This window comes from Pseudorca crassidens, chromosome 19 (genome assembly GCF_039906515.1).
Source record: "Pseudorca crassidens isolate mPseCra1 chromosome 19, mPseCra1.hap1, whole genome shotgun sequence".
NCBI lineage: Eukaryota > Metazoa > Chordata > Mammalia > Artiodactyla > Delphinidae > Pseudorca > Pseudorca crassidens.
Genome location: NC_090314.1, coordinates 16,822,143 through 16,845,957, shown reverse-complemented (window position 1 = coordinate 16,845,957; position 23,815 = coordinate 16,822,143). Strand labels below are relative to the sequence as shown.

General features: G+C 54.1%; 1 protein-coding gene across 6 annotated transcripts in view; it reads left to right on the top strand.

Moving 5' to 3' along the window:
* Nucleotides 1-23,815, top strand: part of ABR (ABR activator of RhoGEF and GTPase) — a 178,360-nt gene that overhangs the window by 117,331 nt on the left and 37,214 nt on the right. For all 6 annotated transcript variants that reach the window (XM_067714640.1, XM_067714644.1, XM_067714643.1 and 3 more), the window contains 12 exons: nt 1,150-1,257; nt 3,996-4,056; nt 8,860-8,912; nt 9,499-9,639; nt 11,297-11,418; nt 13,361-13,526; nt 17,183-17,305; nt 17,671-17,746; nt 18,089-18,193; nt 19,110-19,184; nt 21,921-22,018; nt 22,414-22,545. In XM_067714640.1, coding sequence (XP_067570741.1) covers nt 1,150-1,257; nt 3,996-4,056; nt 8,860-8,912; nt 9,499-9,639; nt 11,297-11,418; nt 13,361-13,526; nt 17,183-17,305; nt 17,671-17,746; nt 18,089-18,193; nt 19,110-19,184; nt 21,921-22,018; nt 22,414-22,545 — 1,260 coding nt within the window. The remainder of the gene's footprint in view (nt 1-1,149; nt 1,258-3,995; nt 4,057-8,859; nt 8,913-9,498; nt 9,640-11,296; nt 11,419-13,360; nt 13,527-17,182; nt 17,306-17,670; nt 17,747-18,088; nt 18,194-19,109; nt 19,185-21,920; nt 22,019-22,413; nt 22,546-23,815) is intronic.

Below are 23,815 nucleotides of genomic sequence, written 5' to 3'. Positions count from 1 at the left end.
TAAGAAATTAATGAGATCATTTACATTCTCTTTCTCATACTAAGCCTTTGAAACCCAGGGTGTATTCTACACTCAGCACATCTCAGTTTGGACTCGTCCCATTTTAGGCGCTCAGTATCCCCGTGTAGCAAGTAGCCCTGGGGTCTGTCTGTAGAAGAGGATTTGCTAAGTAGCAGGCTAAGCTGTGCATATTTTCAACTTTATTAGTTATTGACAAATTACTCTCCAAATAATTATACTAACTTACACCCCCCGCAAGCAGTCTGGGAAAGTTCCTATTTTCCTACATTCTTTCCAACCCTTAATATCATTAGACTTTTAAATTTTGACCAGGTTGATGGGTATGAAGTAGTATCTCATTGTGGTTTCATTAGAATTTCCACCCTTTGCTCTGGTAAGAGGAGATGTACGTGCAGAGCACAGAGAAGGCTTTCCATAAATATTTGCGGAATTGAATTAACGAGCCTTGGTTTCCCCTTTTGCAGAAAGGGCTGATGGCATCTGTTCTGCCTCCCCAAGGGGGCGACGAGGCTCTGTGTGGTCCGAAGCTGTGGAAAGCTTTGTGTTAGGTTCAAAGCGACATGCAAATGTGTAGAGAGGAAGGACCTCTGGCTCCTTGAAGGCTGAGGAGGTGGGGACAAGGACCTCGAGGGAGGCCAAGGGAAGTGGGGACTGTGCCTTTAAATACAGTTCCCCACACTGAGCATGGGGAGTGGGGCACTGAGCAGGCCACATGTGCCCACCCCTCTCCCTGTCTCCCCCTGCTTCAGCTAATTCCAGGATGTGAAAGATGCGTGAGGCATTAAGGGGCTTCAAACCGTGCGAGACTTTGATGATGCTAAATAAAGCCAAATGCTGCAATGAACTGAGTTTTGGCATGCCAACAAAGGCCGTGCCCTGCTCCCCCCAACCCCCAATACCCCCTTGTTAACCTTATTGGCTGAGCCAGTTTCCATGGAAACTACCAAGTTCAAAGGGATACTGTAGTATGTTCACCCTGCCTTTTCCTTCTGCTCCCAGCTAGCCGCTCGGACTGAGTTAGAGGTTCTGAGTGCTAAGGGAGCTCCAGGTGCTCTGGTTATGCTTTCATCCATTCATTAATCCTCTCTCCCCACCCCTCTCCTGCCCTTCTCTCTCTTCTCCCTGCAGGCCAGCCAGCTTGGCGTGTACAAAGCGTTTGTGGATAACTATAAAGTCGCTCTGGAGACAGCTGAGAAGTGCAGCCAGTCCAACAACCAATTCCAGAAGATCTCCGAGGTGGGCAGCTCCCTGCACAGCCACCCCTACGACTCGGGGTTTGGGGGGCTGCTCAGAGCCTTCTAGCCTTAGGGCCTCTCCTCCCCTGCTTGCCAGTGAGGAAGATGGTTCCCCGGATGAGTAACACTGAGCCTGATTTGCTTTCTTGCCCGCGACACTTTCCCTCTTAACATAAGAATATCGCTTTATGTATGATTTTGTTATTCTCTTTTAGGTTATTCTGCATTAGAACAGGGGAAGCAAAAAAGGAAATTAAAAAGGCAGCATTCTCCCACACTGTGGTGACCTTAAGCAAGTCACTTCCCTTCTCTTGGGCTTATTTCCTCTGCTGTAGAATGAGGTGTCTGGATTGATCCAGCTTATCCCAAGCCTGCTGGACAAGAACCACCAGGGGCCACTGTTTAAAATGCAGATCTTCAGGCACCTTCCCTGGAGCTTCAATTCAGAAGGTTTGGGGTGGGGCCCAGGAGTCTGTATTGTTAACAAACTTCCCCAGGTGATTTTTATAATCGGGAAGATTTGAGGGAGTCTGGACTAGGTGATCTTTTAAGATCCTTGCAGTCCCACAGAGAGCGGACAAAGGCCACGTGGGTAAGAAGCCCTAGACCTTCTGGCTGGGAGTATGCCTGTCCCTGCGGCTGCAGCCCAGCCCTCCCACCACCCTCCTCCGCAGGGCAAAGATGTGGCATTGTCTGCCGCCGACACTCCTATCCAGGAAGTGGCAGGGAAGGGCTCTAGGATTCCTCAGGAGCACAGCCCAGCTCACCCCTTGAGCCAAAAAGATCTCAGGGATACCCCCCACCCCCCACCCCTCCCACCCAGGCCACTGGCTTTACAATCACAACACCCAGCTCCAAGCTCGGGGCAGGAGAACCTCTGGTTCCAAGGAAAGGGAGCTCCTTCTGCAGTTTTGGAAGTCCTGCCGTATAGGTCCCCTCTGAATCCTTTGCTTTCTCTCTCAGCTCTGTTGCTGGAAAAGTTGGTGAGGTGCAGGGTAGTTTTCGAGAAACTACTGGGGTTACAAGGGTCATACCCAAGTTTGGAATCAGCTGGGAGGCAGTACAAGAGTAGGGCAGATGGAGATGGAAATGTCAGCTTGATTACTAGTCAAAGCCGGATTGGAAAAACGTGGACACGGACCTGTAGCCACACTGGATTTGCTAACACTTCCCCTCCACGTTCAAACACATCTGCTGGGGGCAGAGAGAGGAGGGCTGAGCTCTGTTTCTTCTCCCAAACCCAGGGGTCGGGTGAGTCACCCTCTGCCTGGGAGGACGGAGTGGAGTGAGGGGTGGGAAGGTCCCTCTAAGTGGAGCAATGAGGCTGGAGAAAGGGTGTTCCTCTCACGGCTCCCCGCCCTCCCTGGGAACAAACTGGTTTTCCCATCTGTGTTCAGAGTGACCCTGCCAAGGCTGCCCGGGTGCCCGGGTCATGTGTGGTCCAGAGAGTGGTCAGGAGGTTCTCCTCTTAGCCTGGGCTGACTGCCTGTTCTCCATGGTTGGCAGAAACCCCCGCGCTCTTCCCCAAGCCCCTCTCATAGCCAGCTGGCCCCAAGGGCAGAGCGAGGCCCGTGGCCTGCTGCCAGTGGCTTCTCACCCTGACTCATGCGCAGACGCTGTCACTTCCCACTGCTGCTGCCGCTTAATTACTGCAATTAGGCCCTCCTCCTCTGCAGCAGAGCGATTTCATACCTCTAGGCTGCCCTGGAAGGGGACGTGGAGAAAAATTCCCTAAACCTGGGAATCCAGACACATCCTTGAGAAGCTGAGTAACCTCCCTTTTCCCCAGCCCCACACCCCAGGTTCAGTCCCTGGGGGTTTTCTCTGTCTAGAAACAGCTTGAGGCAGGAGTAGGAAGTGTGGAGCCCCTGCTGCCTGGGCATTGCCTCCCAGGCAGAGCAGGCAACATCACCTGGTACCTGACCTTGGCCTCACCTCGTCCCCACCTTCCTGCTGACACGTCCCCCGGGAACACCCCCCCCCCCGCCCCCCGCCAACCATGCACTCAGTCTTCCAAGTGAGGATTGCATTACAGCTCCAATTACAGGCCACGCTGGTCCAGTGGCAAGGGCTAGAGCTGGAACCTCTGACTCTAAAGGCAGGTGAAAGAGGTTAGGATCAGATAAGCTATCCCTGGGGTCTGTTTCCGGCACTCACTCCCTGTCACTTTGCACGGGATCCAGGAGGGGTGTTGCCTCTTCCTTCCTTGAAGTTTCCTCTCTGACGCCCAGCCCAGACATGGTGGGTGGGGAGTGCGGGTGGGGCCGGTGGCTGGGTGAGTCCCTTTCAATACGCTCGGACTGCCTGCCCCTCCGTGCTTCCCCCTGTGCAGGTGTGTGGGGCCCTCCACTCCTACCTCAAGGGCTGCTCACGCCCAAGGAGCAGCTGGTGCCCTGGTAGCTTGTCCACTAAAAGCCTGTTGGCCCTGGGCTGGCGTGTACAGACCTCCAAGTAGTGGCCGCTGCTGCGGGGTGGAGGAGGGTGTGGGCCTCCTCTGGAAGGCCCTCTGAGCTGCTGGGGAGGGGCTTCAGGGGACCCCCGAGGCTCCAGGAGATGATGGGTGTGGCCCAGGGGCTCATAAGCGGAGAGGCAGAGGGAGGCCTGCACGTGTTAGTCTTTGTGTCTCTTCTCCTATTTGCACCCCTGGGTTTCAGAGCCCTGCTTCCTGCGTTGCTCACGATGGGGATGGGGAGGCTCACGGGACAGGCCAGGTAGTGATTCCTCTCCTCTGTTTGGCAGGAACTGAAAGTGAAAGGTCCCAAGGACTCCAAGGACAGCCACACGTCAGTCACTATGGAAGGTACTTTGGGGAATGGCTTGGATAACAGTCACCTTCCTTTGTCTGGCTTTGTGGACTATGGTGCCCGGCTTGTGTGTGTGCGTGCGCGTGCATGCGCGTGTGTGTGGGAGCATGCGTGTGTGTGTGTGAGCGTGTGCACGCGAGGCATCCAGCCTCCGTCCCCAGGCAGCTGGCCAGCTACAAACGTGCTCCTCCCTAGGATGCCAGCAGGCGGCTCACTCCCCCCCTCCTCCCCCCTCCACGCACGCAGCCCTCCCCTCCCCTCCCCTCCCCCTTGCTAGAAGAGCACTCAGAAGCGGCTGCTTGATTCTGGAGGCTGTGCAGCAGCAGCCGGGAAGGTGGCTGAGTGGCCGGGGCGCTGATGGGAGCTGGGGAGCCGGGAGCGATGGCCGCCCGCTCCTGCCGCGGGGACGGAGGCTGCCATGGAAATTCTCCTCATCATTCGCTTCTGCTGTAACTGCACCTATGGTAACCCAGGCCCCCTCTCCCGAGAGGTGGTGTGTCTTCCCACCTCTGGGGGCTGGCTGGAGTGGGCTGAAATGTGGCTATCAAGGTTTGGGGGGCAGCAGGGCAGGGAGGGGGGACAAGTGGCTGGACCTGTGTTAACCCCGCGCCAGCCAGCTTCCAGCCTGGAGTTGGAGCCTGGGGGCCGCTCGGGGCAGGGCGGCTTGGAAATGGGAGGACCAGGCTAGAGGGGTCCAGGTACCCCGAGGATCTGTGGGGAGCCTCAGCTTCAGAGGCTGGGGGCAACTTCCTGGAGAGGCTGTTGCAGAGAGAAAGTGACAAGGCTGGGCCTGCAGGGGTGGCCACCCTGGGGTTGGAGAGGGGTCAGCAGGGGCAATCAGAGGGTGACAGATGGTCTGGATGGCAGTGCCTTGGAGCGGAAGGGCGCCAGCCCCGGCTGGAGGGAGAAGTTGGGAGTCTCTTTGTTTCGTGAGAGGCCAGGGTATTGTGTGCCTGGAGTGCACACACCGCCTTAGCTCTCTCCTCTCTGAATGGCAGGGGAGCAGGAAGGAATTGGATTGCTCCCAGGGGGTTCGTTTCTAGCCACTGGAGACCCTTGAGCTGAGGTCTTGGCCGTGAATGCTGGTGGGAGAGGGGGGCGTGGCCGGCTGCTGCTTTGTGAAGGTCACACACCCACCATACAATAGCGGGGACGGACAGAGCATCATCTTCGCAGCTCCCTCAGGGAGGAGGTCCTGGGACAGGTGTGTGCAGTCAGCCAGGCTCTTGCTCAGAGGAGGCTGGCACAGATCTAGGCAAGGAAGTGTCCGGAAGCTAGTGGGCCCCGCCTTCCGAGGCCAGAGGTACCTTAGGGATGAGCCCCGCTGCCTCTGGCAGGGGCATAAGGCTCAAATGTTGCCCCAGGCCAGCTGCTCTGGGCTCCTATGGCAGGCAGCTGGTTTCAGGACCTTCTTCTCTCCCACCAGGCGTTGTGTCTCTGCACCCCTCTCAGTCACTTTGCTCTCATATCTCCGTGGTAACCCGGAGCTCCTTGTTGAAGGCTGAACAGAGGGGGGTGGCAGCATGCTGGAGGAGCGACGCTGAGGTTTCTCGGGCTCTTCCCGGAGGCCGCTGTGCACGATCAGCTGTCCCCTCACCTTCTCGGGCTGTCCTGCATTGAAGACTGCTCGTGATGGAGATAGCCCCTGAGGTCGCCCCTCTCCAGCTGTCCCAGCAGGACAGCTGTAGTCACAGGCAGAAGCTGACCTGGGTCCCCGCCCCTCGGCTGAGATTCTGACAGGCTTGAAACTGGCGTGGTCCTAGATCTGAGGGGAAAATGCCCTTTTTGGTCAGGCCTAGGAGTTGGTCAAGTCTCCAATCAGTCTCCCTAAAGAGGAAACGGTCGGCCCTTTGCTTCCTCTTTCTTCCCCCGAAAGAAGCTTAGTTTTAGTGAAACAGGCCTGGGACTTGGAGTTCAGGGTTTCTTTGGTCCCTGCAGCAAAGTCAGCTTTCAAGTGAGGGGTCAGGAGTGAAGGAGCCCTTGCTGACCACGCTGTTTGACTCTTCTCAGCCCCTCCAAGGGGTGCTGGTTGTGGGGTATCAGGGAGGCTGTGCCACTTGGGGCTCACTCTGCAGGTGTCTGCCTTAGCGGTTGTGTGCCGAGCGCCCAGTCTGCAGGGCTCCAGGGCCACACGCAGTGGAGGTGCAAGGAAAGCCGCGTGTGACCCAGGCTCCTAAGAAGGGGGCTCACCTTGGCAACAAGAGAGGCCCGCTCATCCACTCCTTCCCGGTGAATCTTTCCCAGAATCCTCCCGAGGGCCACCGAGCTTTGGCAGGTGCTGCCTCCCCTACGGAAGGGGACATCTCAAAGATAGGAGCACGGGTAGACCATGCGTAGATTCAAAACCCAGCTGTCCCTTACAGCTTTGTGACTGTGAGCAAGTTACATAATTTCTCTGTGCTTTCGAGAAGTTTCTGCATCTGTAAAATGGGGCTAGTGATAATTGCTTCCCTTTTTAATTAAAGGAAATAACGCACGTAAAACAGTGCCATTGGACACAGAGTAAGTACTCAGCAAGCTAGAGAGAGGCCAGCTCGCACATGTCATGGTTGGACTTTTAGGCGCTGTGAGTGTTGCTTGTGAAAATCCTGGTTAGGGGAGGCTTTCTGGAGGAGGGGGAGAGACAGGCATTGCAACTTGGTGAATGGTGTCTGTCCCAGAGACAGGAACCCCATGGTGAGGAGGGGCAAGAGTGGGTGAAGCAGAGGCAGGAAGCAGGCCAGCCTGCTGGAGCCGTGGAGCAGGTGAGGTGGGAAAGATGGGCTCTTCACCCTGCATTCTCAGGGGAAGCAGGTGTGCAGGTGCCGTGGAGAGCATGAACGTCAGGGCCGCACTGGTTCCTTCCATATCTGACCGTGGCCCCAGGGCCCTCTCCCTGTACTTGCCTCTCCCCACCCTTCCTCCCACCTGCCCCTCCACCACCTGGGGCTGATGCATTAGGACTCATTCCACGGCCACAATCAAGTGGACTCTTGAGGTGACTCTAGGCATATTAATAACCCGTCTGAAACCCAATCCACCATTTGTGCAGACCTCTGAGCTTAGTCAGAAACCTCTTCCTCCTGGGACCTGACAACGGGGCAGAGGGAGCTGACACTGTAGTATCAGCTTTCCCTGGACGGGAACTCGAGGGCCCACCCTGGCAGGTGTCTGCTGAGCTTGCACTTTCTCTGGGTCTCTGGGGTTCTCAGGGAGTGATTTTTTTCCCCCCTGCAGATGGGCTGAGCCACAGGTGGGTATCCTAGACAGCCTCAGAACTGGTCCCCTCCTGGGCTGGTAACTGGGCTGTACCCTCACTGTCCCAAGATACCCCAAGCCTGGTCCTGTCCATTCTAGCTCCCATAGCCCACGGGGAGGGGCTCTAGAAATTGCTTAATTAAGAAAGGGCTGCAAATAAATCATGGGAGATGTGTTTGCACAAAGCAGTGGTTTTCAACCATTCTGACATATCAGAATCGGCACAGGAGATTTTTTTAAATGGTGATGCCTGGGTTCTGCCCATCAGAGCCTGCTGTTTAGTTGATGGGAGAGGGGGAAACAGGCATCTGAATCTTTTAAGCGTTCCCTAGTGATTCTGCCGGGCAGCCAGGCAAAGCCAACAGATGGGGCTCGAGGCACACCACTGAGACTGCATCTTCTCCGCAGGCAGCACATTATTCCCCAAAGTGTCCATTTAGCAACGCGCAGGGTATTTATATCTAGGGCTTTGGGGAACTCTCTGGTTTGGGGGCTGGCTGGGCCATGAATGTCAGCTCTGGGACCTGTCACGGCCTGGTCCCATGGGACACCCACTCTGGGGTCCTCCTCCCCAGACCAGCATCCTGCCTCTTACTGCTCCCACGGCAGGAGGACAAAGGTCATGACCTCATGGACAGAGGTGTCCAGGTGCAGGACCGGAGCTGAACCCCCCAGGCTGGGAGGGGCAGGGCACAGCTGCTTGCAGGAGCCTTGTTTGGAAGTGTCAGCGGGCCAGCTGCCGCCGCCACCTGTCCCTGCTGAATCCCAGCAATCCTCATTTGGTGTCCTGGTCACCGAGGGGTGTGGCCAGTGGGGGCCCCGATGAGCTTGCATTTTCCCAGCCTCTTCAGGGGCTCTCATACTCGAAGCCCCACCTGAATTCCTTTAGGAAATCTTTGCCCCCCAGCTGCCACTAGCTTGAGAGCAGAGCCTTTCTGTGGAGGTTGGGCATGCCTCCTTGGCCCTCAGCCAGGAGGGGGTTGAGGGCATGGAGAGGGGTCTTCCTCATGGAGATGAGGTCAACCGTGTGGGTCAGAACGATGCATGCTGTTCCCAGCTGGCGGTGCCAGGCCTTGGACCAGAGGGATATGAGAATGATGGGGCACAGGGACACCGCCCTCCCTGGAAAAACAGTGTCTCCTTCCTGCATTCTGGGGTCCCGGGTGTGACCCCCAGAGTCCTGGAGCTCTGGGGGGTAAGGCTGTGTGATTCATCGTGGAGGGTACAGAGGAGTATCTGTGTCTACATTGAGCCTGGTCAAGCCAGGACGGGCCTGGGGGATGCACAGCCCTCGAAGAAGTCACATCTGGTGGGAGAGGAGATGAGGAGTCAGGTGGGAGGGGACCCGGGCCACCAGAGCTGTGTGTCCCCCTTTTGGTGTTATCTGGCCTGCCTGGGGTGAAAATGGAGGTGTGGGTTACCATGGAACCCACTTTGGCCTTCTGTAAGTGGGTGTCCATGCAAGGGAGGGAGGCGGGCGGGGGCATGAGGCTGCCCCCTAAGGTCTCAGGCTGCTCCCTGTATTTCATCTGACCTGTCTCCTTTCTCCCTGCCCCCAACAGCTCTACTCTACAAGCCCATTGACCGAGTAACCAGGAGCACCCTTGTCCTACACGTGAGTGTATACCCCGCTGAATGGCCTGAGAGGGCTTAAGAGTTGGATGGGAGACTGAACTCAGGGTGGGCGGGCACTGGAGTCGCTGAGAACAGCCCATCTGGGGAGTTGGGCAGAGGGTCGCTGGGCCCTGACTGCACCTGCCTGGCCTGTGGTGACCATGCCGATGGGTCCAGGGCCTAAAAGTAGCTTGGCTACTAAGCTTGATTTTGGGCCAGATGCTCCCCAGGAGGCAGGCACTTCCTGCCTCCCGATCCCTTGACTGATGGTCTCGAGTGTCCTTGGAGCAGCTGTGGGGTGAGTAGCGGGGTGTCTCTCCCAGCTGCTTGGTGACACGAGACTCCACCTGGCCTGTGCTGCCCGGGGAAAGAGTAATGACTGCAGCAGGAATAAAGCGGCACCACTGCCCTCACCCCTGCTGCTCCGACCCTAATTTTTATTTCAGATTTTGCAGGCATGACCAGGTTAGAGTGTGGGTCCCTAGTGTCTCCCTCGGAATTCTTTCAGTGAGGGTAGAGTTCTCCCCACTGTCTTCTCACTAAGCCCCAGAACCGCTCCCTGCAACTCACCACCCCATCCTTCCCAGGACCTGCTGAAGCACACACCTGTGGACCACCCAGACTACCCGCTGCTACAGGATGCTCTCCGCATCTCCCAGAACTTCCTGTCCAGCATCAATGAGGACATTGACCCCCGCCGGACTGCAGTCACAACCCCCAAGGGGGAGGTGAGCTCAGGACCCAGCATAGCCCAGCACCCAGGTTGCCCGTCCCTGCTCTCCTGCCCCGCTCGGGCACCCCTGCCCAATGCTCTGTGGCTCTCCAACCCTGATCTCTCATTCCCAGCCAAGGAGAGGCCTTCAGGTCCTGGACTGACAGCTTAAAGTCCAGCATCTCATGAACCTTCACAATAGTCCACAGGAGCAGAAGAGGAAACGGGGCCCCGGAGAGTCTCTCCAGGTCTCCTGCATGAGGTCTCTCGGCTATAAGTGTCGGAACTGGATTCTTTAGCTGGGGTTATCTGTCTGCGAGCCTCATGTGCTGACCCCCAGACCAGGGCTCTGGCTATCTCGTTCTTGAATGCAGACAGCCCCCTCTGGGCAGTAGGATGTCCTCAGAGTCCCCTGGAAGATAATGGCTCGGGCTGAGGGAGCTTGTAGAGTCAGGGAGAGATGACTGAGGCTGCCAGGTGGCTGGACTGTCCCAGGTGGGCGCCTAGGTGTGGCTAGCAGCTCCAGTTCCCTGGGGGCCCTTTTTGGTGGAAGGGTGGGGACACCTCAGTGAGGGGAAGCAATGTGAAAAATCAAAGGGACCGTTACCTGCATGGGTCAGCAGCCTGGCCCACATACGGGGTTTCCTGTCCAAGAGAGGTAATTAAGTGGCGTGTAGGAGTGAAGGCTGGCTGGGTTTATGCTCCTTTTGTGACATTTACGAGCCTTCAGTGTCTCCTGGGGAGGGAAGTAATGAGGGACACGTTCTGGAGAGTGACTAATAGGGTACAGAGAGCTGTTCCTGGTGCAGCTCCCAGCCCTGGTTTGCAAACCCTGGAATGTCCCCGGTTCGTTGGACTCTGCGGATGTCTGAAAGAGCTCCAGAGGCCCTGGAACACGACCAGTTTCAGATCATTTTAGTTGTGTACTTTCTAGGTGCTCACCTACATATGGCAACGTATATAGGTCACGCGGCACGTAATACGGGGAAGGCTGGGACAGGTAGTGACAGCCCCACAGCAGCCTGCTGGCTCTGAGGGCGGCAGGGAGGAGGCTCTGGAAGTTATGCGTGGAGCAGAATGCTCTGGGCCAGCCGGAGCCCAGGTTAGAGACGGCTGCAGGTTCCGCAGGACACTGTGATGGCCCCACGGAAGGAAGTCCAGGGTCAGAGACAGTGTAAATGGGCCTGAGTGGTTCTGCGGGTCGAGGTTTAGCTGAAACTAGATCAACATCTTAGGCAGGGTTAGGGGGGTTTTATGGTGGGGGTGGGAGGGAGTGTTCATGACCCAGGGTGGGTCCATCCAGGTGTGAGCTGTTGAGAGCTGCAGGGAAGTGGAAAGCTACCGCTTGTTGATCACATCTTACATGCCGGCCACTGTGCTAACTGTTCTACATACACCATGACTCCTACCTTGCGGGGCAAATATCGTCATCCCCATTTTACAGTTTCTAAGACTGAGGCTTAGAGAAATCGGGGAAATTGCCCTCAAGATCACAGCCAGGAAGTGGCAGAGTCTGGATTTAAGCCCATGTCCCTGACCCCAAAGCCAGTGCTCTTAACCACCAGACACTACGGTCCCTCCCTGGAGCTCCACCCTCACCCCCACAGCTGGATGGGTGCAGGCTGGGCCCTGGGCTGACTCCCAGGCGGGGGCGGGTGTACCATCTCCCTCAGACACGGCAGCTGGTGAAGGACGGCTTCCTGGTGGAAGTGTCGGAGGGCTCCCGGAAGCTGCGGCATGTCTTCCTCTTCACAGACGTCCTACTGTGCGCCAAGCTAAAGAAGACATCGGCGGGGTGAGTGTGCAGGATGGGGGGCTGGAGTGCAGCTAGACCCTGCCCGCTGTGGAGCCCCTCAGCAACCGGGGGCAGTCTGCATTTTTTTTCCCCTTTTTAAAAACATATTAATTAATTTTATTTTACTTCATAGCCTTTTTCTAAAAATAAATCATGGTTTTAATTGTAAAGATAACGCAGCCAGATTACAGAAGAAAAAAAAAAAACCCCGTCACCCACCTGAACATAAGCATCGGTCTCCTGCTGCTGTATTTCCTTCCAGTTTTTTAAAGTGTTCTTATGTTTCTTCGTATACTTGTAATCAGAGTGAATACCCAATTTGGGGCTCTGCTTTTTCCATTTCACGTCATAAGCATTTTCCCTGTTGCTGCCTAATCTTCATAATCATCATTTTACTTTCCTGCGTGATGTTACGAATGGATATGCCATAATTTACTTAAGCATTCTCCTTTTATTAGACATCTCTAAATTTTTGCTAACTGCAATTCAGTGAATATTCATTAAATCTGCTGGTATCGTTTATTGAGTGGTTATGCCATGCCAGGTGCCACGACAAATGCTTTGAATATATTATTTCTAATCTCCCCAGTGACTCCACAAAGTAGGTATTATTATCCCCATCTCACAGATGAGAGAAAAGGCTTAGAATAAAGTTAAATAAGTTGCCCGAGGTCGCACAACTGAAGTGGAGGAGATGGGATTTGAACCTTAATCTGACTTGAAAGCTTCTTTCCAGCTCCGTCACTATACCCAGTGATATGGGTGTCCCTGTGTCATGAGCAGAAAAGCTTATTCAGTATTCACTCCCACATCCTTCCAGCTGTATTTCCTTATCATCTACGGTGTGCCAGGGAAGACAAGCCATACGCTCAGTGTTGCAGGGAGGTGCAAACCAAAGTCCTGGGGGAAGTGAGAGAAGGAGAGGTTATTATGAGTTTCAAAAGAAGGGATGACTCCCTGGAACTAGATGACATTTGAGATGATTCTAAAGCGGAGGTGACAGTCGTAAGTATACGTACCTCTGCCTTAAGTCCTTTGCCCAAGGCAGACGTTACTAGTGGACCATGGCACCGTTTCTCGTTAGACTTGGATGTGGCTTTTTTTTTTAAGGTACATTCTCAGAGATTACTTCTTTTTTACTCCCTTTTAAAAAAAATAAATTTATTTATTTATTTTTGGCTGCGTTGGGTCTTCATTGCTGTGTGCGGGCTCTCTCTAGTTGCGGCGAGTGGGGGCTACTCTTTGTTGTGGTGCGTGGGCTTCCCATTGTGGTGGCTTCTATTGTTGCAGGGCACGGGCTCTAGGCACACGGGCTTCAGTAACTGTGGCTCACAGGCTCTAGAGAACAGGCTCAGTAGTTGTGGCGCACAGGCTTGGTTGCTCCACGGCATGTGGGATCTTCCCGGATCAGGGCTCGAACCCGTGTCCCCTGCATTGGCAGGCGGATTCTTAACCACTGCGCCACCAGGGAAGTCCCTTGGATGTGGCTTTATAATCCTCAACTCAGTATCCCATGTGACCTCTATTGATAAAAGTTGGCATTCAAAATAGCGTCTGTATTCTATCTCTAGCTTAGAAGATAATGAATATAAGCTAAGTATAGACAGGCTAGAAGAGAAGGAAGAGTGTGGGATGGGGAACAGGAAGGCATGAGACCACTCTTGCTCATACCCTAGAGGTTTGGGCTGTTTAAGAACATCAGTTGTTCTGGGCCAGAAGAATGACAGGCCCAAGGTCCAGAGCCCTTACTGCTGCCTGACCCTAGAACCCAATTCTCATAATTCCACAAGTGTTTCCTGATTAGGCTCCTCAAGGAGGGGGATCGTTCTTGCCTGTGATGAGTTCTTAGTAAATCCCTTTCAGGTGGTGTTTGGTTCCAGCAATTCAGGCCTGAAGATCCAAATTCCTCTCTGGCTCACATCTCCCTCTGACTTGTTTGCAGGAAGCACCAGCAATATGACTGCAAATGGTACATCCCCCTGGCTGACCTAGTGTTTCCATCCCCTGAGGAGTCTGAGGCCAGTCCCCAGGTGCACCCCTTCCCAGACCATGAGCTGGAGGACATGAAAATGAAGATCTCTGCCCTTAAGAGTGAAATCCAGAAGGAGGTAAGCAGAGCCTGGCCTCAGCTGGGGCAGGGAAGTAGGCCATTTTTATTGGGGCCCTTTGAACTGGGTGTGCCAGGGAGGTGGAGGGAGGGGAAGTTGTAAGGTTTGGGAGTCTGACAAGGGAGGCAGGATGTAAGAGTGGGAGGTCTTTCTTTATAGTCTTCAAGATACATTTATGTGCCCAGGGAAAGACTCTAACCATTAGCACAGAGCATATGGAGGGCGGGCCAAGGAGGAGTCAGTGCTCGGAATGCAGTGGGGTTAATTATGGGACGTTTCCTGGGGAACAGTGTATGCCAAACACTGCAGAATAGGAAAGCAAGAGAAGAAAAAGTCCTTCTTAAGGAAAAGCAAGATGTATGCAAGAGAAAGGACCTGGGAGGCCCCTCAGAAATGGACAGATCAAGTTGGCAAATAAATAACAGAGGGAGCCTTGAATATCACTTGATCTAAAAATGCACAGAATCTTGTGTCCTGACAGAGAACTGAGATTCTGTCAAACACACATGGAACATTCACAGACATTTATCATGTATTAGACTGCATAGGAAATCTCAAATTGAAAAGAAAAAATGATAGTGTACTGGTCATGTTCACAAACTACAGTGCAGTAAAATTAGAAATTAACAGCTAGAATATAGTTAAATATATGCCTGGGAAGTTAAAACTTTCAAGATAAAGAGGAAATCAAAATGGAAACTGCAAACTGTTTAGACCTGCTTGAAGATGAGAGCACTCCATGTCAAAACCCATGGGATGTAGCCAAAGTGCTCTTTAGAGGACAATGGATAGCCTTAAATTCACGTATTTGAAAACAGTGGCTAGAGGAAAGCACCTTACAGGCAGAGCCTTACGCATGAATGGAAGGAAGAGCGTGGAGGGGCTTGGTTGGTTGGCCTGGTCTCTCCTCTTCACCCATCCAGGCTCGGCCTTAGGCCTAACCTCACCTGATGACCCTTCCCTGATGTCTGCCCGCTACAGTCTAGGTTGGGTGCCCAGCTTCCTGGTTCCAGACGTTTACCTCTTTGCTTTGCTTTGTTGGTACTGAATGAAAGTTGCACGCTCTGCTTTCTCTTTTCCCCACTAGAATTTCAGCTCTAGTGAGGGGGCTGTTTGCTCCAGTCCTATGCCCTAGTACTCAGCACGTAATAAATAGGTGCTTTGGGAACAGTTGTTGAGAAATACATGACCAAATGGCCTCTAAGGAGTCTTTAAACCCAGGCATCTCTCTTTGAACAGCGGAGAGGAAGACCATAGTAGTAACCCCAGGGATGTTTGGTTCAGGGGAATGTCCTAGGGCTGAGGGTCAGACTGCGGGTGCATCTGCCCAGAGGGAGCCCCCTGACAAGCACAGGTGTCCTCCTCCTGAACAGCCAGGCTTACCCTGCCTCGGTGGAGCCTGTTTCCCCATCAGGCTCTGTCCAGCATCCCCACTTCAGGGGCATCCTGCATGCATGTTTCTCACCTGGTCCTGGGAGCAGCAGGCTTTGTGCCCTCTGTCCTTCCCCGGGTGTGCAGACATGGCCTTCTGCTTAGTTGAATCCATGCTTACACACCTCTACTGGCTGCTGGCTGCAGGGGTGTGCCAGATGCCTCACAGACCTCCGTATCCAGTGGAGAATGAAGACATCCCTGTGTGTGACCACAGCATGTGACACAACGTGATAAGAGTCACTGGAGAGGCACAGTGTTGTTCTCTGAGTCACAAAAGAAGCAGCAATTTATTCTTTAATAGTATTTTTTTTTTTTTTTTTTTTTTGCGGTACGCAGGCCTCTCACTGTTGTGGCCTCTCCCGTTGCGGAGCACAGGCTCCGGACGCGCAGGCTCAGCAGCCATGGCTTACGGGCCCAGCCGCTCCGTGGCACGTGGGATCCTCCCGGACCAGGGCACAAACCCGCGTCCCCTGCATCGGCAGGCGGACTCTCAACCACTGCGCCACCAGGGAAGCCCAACAGTATTTTTTAAACACAATTTTTTTTCTAATTACCAATGTAACACTAGCTTATTATAACAAGAAATGCTCACAATATCAAAGTGTATAGAGTAGAACTGATTATCATCACCCCACCATTATCACCAGTTTGAGGTGTATTCTTCTAGACTCTTCTATGCTTATACGTGTGTGTGTGTGTGTGTGTGTGTGTTTGTGTGTATGTATTTTTTAATGAGATTAGACTACACGTGCTGTTTTGCAATTTAATCTATCAGATCCTTTTTTTTTTTTTGCGGTACGAGGGCCTCTCACTGCTGTGGCCTCTCCCGTTGCGGAGCACAGGCTCCGGATGCGCAGGCTCAGCGGCCATGGCTCACGGTCCCAGCCGCTCCGCGGCATGTGGGATCTTCTCGGACCGGGGCACGAACCCATGTCCCCTGCATTGGCAGGCGGACTCTCAACCACTGCGCCACCAGGGAAGCCCTATCAGATCCTTTGTAACAGCTGCATCCTCTTCTGTTGCTCGACTACATGACAACGTATTTGAGTCTTCAGCTTGTTTCTCGTTCTTTAGTCTGCACTCATATTTCCCTCCGGTAGATTCCCTACAAGTGGGATGTCTGGGGCAGAGGGCTTGTGCATTTCATTACCAGATTTACCTCTGAAAAGTTTGCATCCGATCATGTTCTCCCCAGCATTGTGTCACAGTCACTGTTCCCCCACACTGTCACAGCACCAGCTGTGAGCAATTGTCACAATTTTGCCAGTCTAGTGGGTAAAAAAAAGTGCTTCAGAGGTGCATTCTAACCGTGGAGCTTGAGGACGGCGTTGGAACAGAGATATGAAACATGATAGCAGTTAATAAAAGGAAAGGGATCCTTTATAAAATATAAACTTGAAAAACTGGAGAAGGGAACACTGGCTGAGAGGGGGGACAGCTTGTTAGAGAACAGGGATAATAATAGCGTGATGCTGGGGTGGAGGGTGCAGGGGGCGAGTGACGGGACATCGGCTGGGCGTGGAAGCTGGAACCCAGCCAGGGGAGGCCCCGCGTGGGAGGCCAGAGGTGGGGTCTTTATGCTGAAAGGTGTCTGCAGTTTTTAAGCAGGGTGTCTCAGTGGTACCCGGGATCTAATTTATGGAGATGAATGAGTGACAACTCAGAGATGCTGATGCCACTGGAAGATTTTTATTACTTATATTTATTTTATTACTTATAGTTTCCAAGAGAAGGGGGCGTGCCACATAGGAGAGCACCAGTTTCGGTCAAGAGGCAGAAGGAGCGTGGGGAGTGCGTGGCCCAGAGCCTGGATTGTGTTTTCCACAGGAAACAACTTAGGACTGGCTAGTTTGAATAAGGCAGCAGGCTCTGGGCTAGAGTAGTGGTGTCTAGTTGCCCTGGGTTATCTAGGGCAGAGGAAATACTGGATTGTGTGTGAGTTCGTTAAAGGAGATGGTTGGAGGTGTGGACTCAAGATCGATTGGTCTGCACACGAGAGACGCACTCACAGAGGAGTCATTTACTAGCTTAGGATTTAGCATGTCCTGGGAGGAGCAGTTTTCTCTGTGGCTGGCTAGGCCCCCCAAGACATCAAATCATCATAAAATATAGAAAAGGGAAAAAAATGATGAATACACAGGGGAATGTTGTACATAGAGCTACTGGGTGAGAAGTGGAGTCTGAGTGTGAAGAGAACCGTCTGTGCCCTCTGTCCCCCGCAGAAAGCCAACAAAGGACAGAGCCGGGCCATTGAGCGCCTGAAAAAGAAGATGTTTGAGAATGAGTTCTTGCTGCTGCTCAATTCCCCCACAATCCCATTTCGGATCCACAATCGGAATGGAAAGGTCAGAAGGGTGGGGACGGAACAGAGACAGTTCCCTTCCTCGGTCCAGGGCTGCCCACTCTCTATAGCTCCTGGCCCTGACCCGTGGGAATCAGGGACTCAGGCCCCCAATTCCCAAGGAGGCTGCCATGGCTCCAGCCCTGGACTCCCTCTCCCCGCTGATGGGGAGCCAGTGCCCTCTGCTGGCTATCACTGGCACTGCCACTCCTGTCACCAGGCTTCCTAGGAGGAAGGCCTTCCTCCTAGCTGCCCTTCTCCAAGCGTAGGGGTACCTGGGTAAAGGAGCTTCACTGTGGGCCCCAGGATCCAGAAATGTCCTTGGCCTGACTCTGGTCATCCTACTGAATTCTCTTCTCCTTTCTACAGAGCTACCTGTTCCTACTGTCCTCAGACTATGAGAGGTCAGAGTGGAGAGAAGCAATTCAGAAACTACAGAAGAAAGGTAAAACCCTGCCCCAGCTACGCTACCCTGATGGTGATTTGCTTTAGGCATACGATGAATTAGCAATAGGACTGACCCAAAGCCCAGGGCTGTCCAGCTCTCTGTCTCTTGCTCTTGTTGTCTCGTACACACATTCGTGAACCCCTCTAGTTAGACCCTCCAATTCTTACCCCTCCAGCAGCACCCGTGACTATTCCCAGCTGAATGTCTACTCTCCCTCCCTGCCAGTGACCCACTCTGCCCCTAGAGCTCAGCTTTTTTCCTGCAGTAGCCCCCAAGGAAGAGCAGTAGGTCCTAGTGGACCTGTGGTGACATTCCCCTCTCTCTTGTCTCCTCCTGCAGATCTCCAGGCCTTTGTCCTGAGCTCAGTGGAGCTCCAGGTGCTCACGGGATCCTGTTTCAAACTTAGGACTGTACACAACATTCCTGTCACCAGCAATAAAGACGGTAAGATCTGGAACCCAAGGTTACTCAAATCAGCAGATCCAAGCCCCCAGGGCATTGCTGGGGCCTTGCACAAAGACCTAGCTAGACACTCAGCTACAAATAGCTGATCTCTGCTCCGCTGGGCTGGGAAGACTCAGTTGCCAGGTACACAGTTTGAATAGGGGTTGTTCTCTGCTGAGTCTCCAGACAGCCCCCTCTACTCCCTGGCCACCTCTGGCTGGAGAGAAGATCTGGCGCCCTGGTGCACTGGGATTGTGTTGTTAATATGTTCCTGAGGTCGTCAGTTCATGGAAGCCAGTTCATGGAGTAGGGTGGTGGCGGAGGGGAAGGGTAGGTGGATGAGAGTAGTGTATGAGAAATACGGCTAAAAGTTTCCAGGGATCAGATCTTAGAAGGCCTTGAATGCCAAACAAGGGAGTATGTTGTTCAAGCTGAGGAGCCTGTGGGAGGTTCTGGAGTAAGGGAGGGGTTTGAAAGCAAGCTCTCCTCCACAGTGGGGGTCATCTGCCCCGCATGTCCCAAAGAGGAGGCAGAGCTGGACCTTCTCTTTGCTTGGCACAGAGTGACTTAATATTGGTTAATTTCAATTCGGAAGGCTAAGCTGAGTCGGGCAGTCAGGGGTTAGGCAGGATTCATGGGGGAGGGAAAGTGCCCCGCGGGAAATGGGACGAAGTCCCTGGCCCAGGAGGAAGGTGTGAACTGGCCACCCAGGCTGAGTGGAGGGAGAAAGGAGCATCGGCCCACATTCCCGGAAGCAGTGGACTGTGGAAGCTTCTTCATCTGGCCACCAGGTGGTGCTGTCGGACCAAGGCACAGACTGTCTCCCGCCCTTTCTGCATCCAACCAGCCTGGGGTCAGGAGGGGAAGAAGCAGACCTCTCATCACCCCCTTCCCTGGGGGCTTTTCTCTCTTGCAGACGATGAGTCTCCAGGACTCTATGGCTTCCTCCATGTCATCGTCCACTCTGCCAAGGGGTTTAAACAGTCAGCCAGTAAGTACCCCTGGCCACCAGCCCCAGGAAGAGGCTGGGTGGGCCATTGTTCATCCTTTCACAGAAAGTCCCTGTGGACCCATTGCATAGGGCCTCCCACTGCTCACCTGCTCTGCTCTTGTCTGCCCAGGCTGGGACCCTGCCAGCTCCTCTGAGATGTGGGGCATTCCCCCAAAGGCCAGGAACCAGCTCCTCTTGGCGGGGGATCATCCCTGCCCTTTGTCTCCAAGGTCTGCTCTTCCCCAAGCCCTTCCCCACCCCCAGGTATCAGAAATACGGGGCTCCAATCCCACATCTGCCGATTACAAGCTGTGTGACCTTGGGCAAGTCACTTAACCTCTCTGAGCCTCAGCTTCTTTCTCCATAAAAGGCAATCATGCTTGTTAATACAGACCTAAGAGCAGGCTTAAATATGACCTGTATGTGTAGTGCCAGCACACTGCCACACACACTTTCTTTTTCCTTCTAAATCACCATCTACTACATCAGTGCAGTTCTTAGTATTTCACAAAATACAGTTCCATTTTTATCTAATTTTTCTCCCTGTAGGAATTTGTGAGTCAGTTAGACAGCTAATAGTTTCTCCCCATTTGCCAGATGAGAAAACTGAGTCACAGAGAGATAAAAGGACTTAACATCACGTAGGATCGGAAACCCAGGGCTCCTGACTCCTCTCACTCCCTCTTTTCCCCTCTGGCGGATGAGATCTGCCCTTTGCCTCTCTCCCTGCAGAGCACCACGGAGAGGTTATGCCATTGGCTCGCAAACAGTCATTTAATAAACATTCACTGTGAAGCCTGAATTCCTGCAGTAAATCTGCCTCCCCTCTCTGTGTTCCCATCACCCCAAGGCAGCACCTGTCATACTGTTTTGTCACTTAAAATTTGCCTCTTCGGGCTTTCCTGGTGGCGCAGTGGTTGAGAGTCCGCCTGCCGATGCAGGGGACACGGGTTCGTGCCCCGGTCCGGGAAGATCCCACATGCCGCGGAGCGGCTGGGCCCGTGAGCCATGGCCACGGAGCTTGCGTGTCCGGAGCCTGTGCTCCGCAACAGGAGAGGCCACAGCAGTGAGAGGCCCGCGTACCGCAAAAAAAGAATTAAATTAAATTAAAATAAATTGCCTCTTCTGCTATGAGTTCGTAGAGAACAGAAACCACATCTCCTTAATCCTTGGATGAACAGGAGCTCAGAAATGCTGAACAAAGTAGTTTATTTCCAGACACCTACTGTGTGCCTCGGTCCCTTACTAGATGCTGGAGAAAACGCAAACGTGGCCAGCAAGTGGATAGTGCTTGACACGTTCAAAGCACTTTCAGGCGCGTTATCTGCTCTGATTCTCCTGGCATCCCTCTGAGGTCACTGATGCCATTCCCACTTGGCACACAAAGAGGCTGAGGCCCAGCAGGCTCCAGGGACTTTCCCAGGTGGCCCAGTAGGGCACACAGGTGGTGGCATCAAATCCATGTCTTCTGACTCTGAAGCCCACGTTTTTGCCTCTAGAGCAGCCCTTCTCTCGATGTGGCCAGGACCACCCCTCTCATCACTCCAGGCTGTGCTGGTGGTACATGCGACAGCTTCCAGGACCCTCCCCACACCCACAGAATGCCCTGGCGAGAGGGTGGCCCAGGAATATTCCTGGTCAGTCAGCTCCTCGGGGCTGTGACACACACCCAAGTCTGCTGCCCACTGAGCTGGACCAGGTGCCCAGATGTCTCCTGCTTACTGTCTCTCTGCGTCCTTTTGGCTGGGATGGGCCTCAGGGAGCAGGCCCATAGGGGTGGGGCATCCCACTGCCCCAGAGCAGGGGTTTTACCTCTCAAACTGGGTCAGGGTGCTCAGACATGGGGTGAGGTGCTGCTACAGGGTCTCCCCTCACCTCCAGACCGTCCTCACCTTCTCCTTCCCCCGGCCCCCTGACCCACTCAGGCATTCATTCTGACTCAGGGAGTTAAGCCTTGGGAATCTTCAGCCACGGCTTCTTGTCATAGTAAACTCGTCACATTAGGCCTAGGGTGCAGGCACCGTCGTCATTCCTGACTTACAGATGAGGGCAGGAAGGCACAGAGGTAGGGGGTCTGTGCAGAGCTGGGATTTGACCTGGACAGTCTGACTGCAAAGCCCTTCCTTTTATCCCAGGAACTGTCCCCTGGCCCCTGACAAAGGGTTCGCTCGTAGCAGAATCAGTTAAGGGGCCCTTCACGCGCCTCCATCTCTCAGCCACCCAGACGCGTCTCTGCTCTGATGGAGGCCAGGGTGCGTCAGGCCTTCCGCGTCATTCGCCTGTTTACCTGCGCTCACAGCCTGTTGGGCTCGGATACCCGGTTACATCTAGTCTCTGTCACACCCAGTTAGAGGCAACTCAGGGATGGCTGTACCCGCTCTCCCCTCTGTAGGAAAGCCCTTCTGATGGAGGATGGCCCAGCTGGGCAGCTCCTGGGGCCTGGGAGGGGCACTTATGTCCATCCTCTGACCTCTGCCCCTGGCCTCATGATTCACACTGCAGAGGATTGGCTGTAGTGCCCCAAAGCCACCCTCCAACACACACCATTACCCTGGGAAACAGCCTTGGCACCACCCATGGAGGGGAAGACTGCCAGGGCCTGAGCCCGGGAGGGAGTGTGTGGACTTGCAGACCGCCCATGCGGATGCTGGGGGGACCGATGAGTGATCCCCCTTTCCCTCCCGGGTGTCTGAGCCTCGGGCCTCACTCGGTGTGTCTCTGCCTGTCCCCCCGCAGACCTGTACTGTACCCTGGAGGTGGATTCCTTTGGCTACTTTGTCAGCAAAGCCAAAACCAGGGTGTTCCGGGACACCACAGAGCCCAAGTGGGACGAGGTGAGTGGAGGGGCTGGTGTCCCCATGGGGACCCCTGGGCTTGTCTCCCACCGTGCCCATCCCACTCCTGGTGCTCATGTGCTATTGGCTGGTCCAGGACAGCCAGGCCTGCTGTTGGGCCAGCTCTGTCCCTCTGCCCCCACCTCCCTGCTCCTCTGGCTCTGATCTCGGGTTTGTATTTGGACTCGGCGTTACAGCTCAAGCCCTGAACTCCACTTCCTCAGCGATTCGGAGGCCTCTGGATCTCCAGAGAATGAGGACGCTGCGCCAGGCCTCACGACGCGGTCCTCACAGGCCCACCTCACCCCCTCTCACCCTTGCAATGGTGGGGCGGGAAGCCACTGGGAAGCCAGGTCAGCTTTGGAGGTTCAGGACCCTGTCCCTTCTTTCCCCAGGAGTTCGAGATTGAGCTGGAGGGGTCTCAGTCCCTGAGGATCCTGTGCTACGAGAAGTGCTATGACAAGACTAAGGTCAACAAGGACAACAACGAGATCGTGGACAAGATCATGGGCAAAGGGCAGATCCAGGTGAGAGGCAGGCACAGCCAGGGCACCAGGGCAAGGCTCGGGGAGCTGTCAGGAGGTGGTGCCAGTGGGGAAGGCGTCCTTCTCCTCCACCTTCTTGGTCAGGGTGATTGGCCTTTTGTGACTTGGGTTCAAAGCTGTTCTGAGAAGCGTTCTCCGAGGTGGTTATTCTTCCCTGCTGGAGATGGTGTCTTATTCTAGCCCCAGAAGCCCACATGTGCCTGGTTCCTTGGGCTTCCACATCTGGTGCCAGTGGATCGTCCACACTCCTGCAGGACGGACAGTAAGGATGACAGCTACCTTTGTTTTCGCATCCCATCTTTAGCCTACTAGTGGCTTTTTCCAGGAACACTGTGTTAAGAAGGATTCTGAGGCTGTATCCGTGAGAGCTGTGTTGGATTAGCCCTGTCTCCCATGGTAGGAGTGAGACCCCCAAGCATTGGCCACTGGACCGGAAGGGCTTAGGATCCAGCTGAGTTGCTGGGGGCTGGTCTCTGACCTGTTGCTAGGGTTGCTGGGCTGACTCACCTGTGCCAGGAGTTCATTGGCTTAGGGTGGGTCCTGTGGTACGAGCAGGGGCAGGGTGAGAGTATATATGCCTCAGCTACGTTTTTCGGTGCCTTACAAATGTACAGAGGGAAAAGGGCTTTGTTTGCAGCCTGTGTCTTTGGAAGTTCTGCCAGTTTTGAAGATGGCGGCTATGCACTTACCTGTCAAGGGGATGCAGGCTTGGAGGGGTGCCACTGAGTGTGGAGCTATCCACATTCCATCTGGCACCTTGTATGGCCTCGTGCTTTTGACACAAGTAGCCTGCTTTGGGTGTGGATTCTCTGACCGTGCAAAGGAAGTGCTAACTGACACCCTGCCGTTGAGCCGTGGGCCTTGGGTACTCTAGGTTTCTTTTTAATTAATTATTTTTTTAAAACGTCTTTCTTGGAGTATAATTGCTTCACAATGGTGTGTTAGTTTCTGCCTTATAACAAAGTGAACCAGCTATACGTATACATACAGGCTTCTTAACAGTTGCCCCAGATGTGATCTGGGTGCGGGGAGCACAATGATGCTTTTTCACAGGAAGCATTTGTTCTCTGATGCACTGTTGAGGCCGCAGAGTTTGGTACCTGACTCTTGACTGGGTGTCCTTGGTGGCAGTGTCCCCTTGGGGACTTGCGTGCGCCCCCCCCCCGCCCCGCCCCTGTCTCAGGCTCCTGTGTTTGAACAAGGGAGATGGCATCATTCAGCGGGGGCCCAGCCATCTGCCTCATGTCACCCC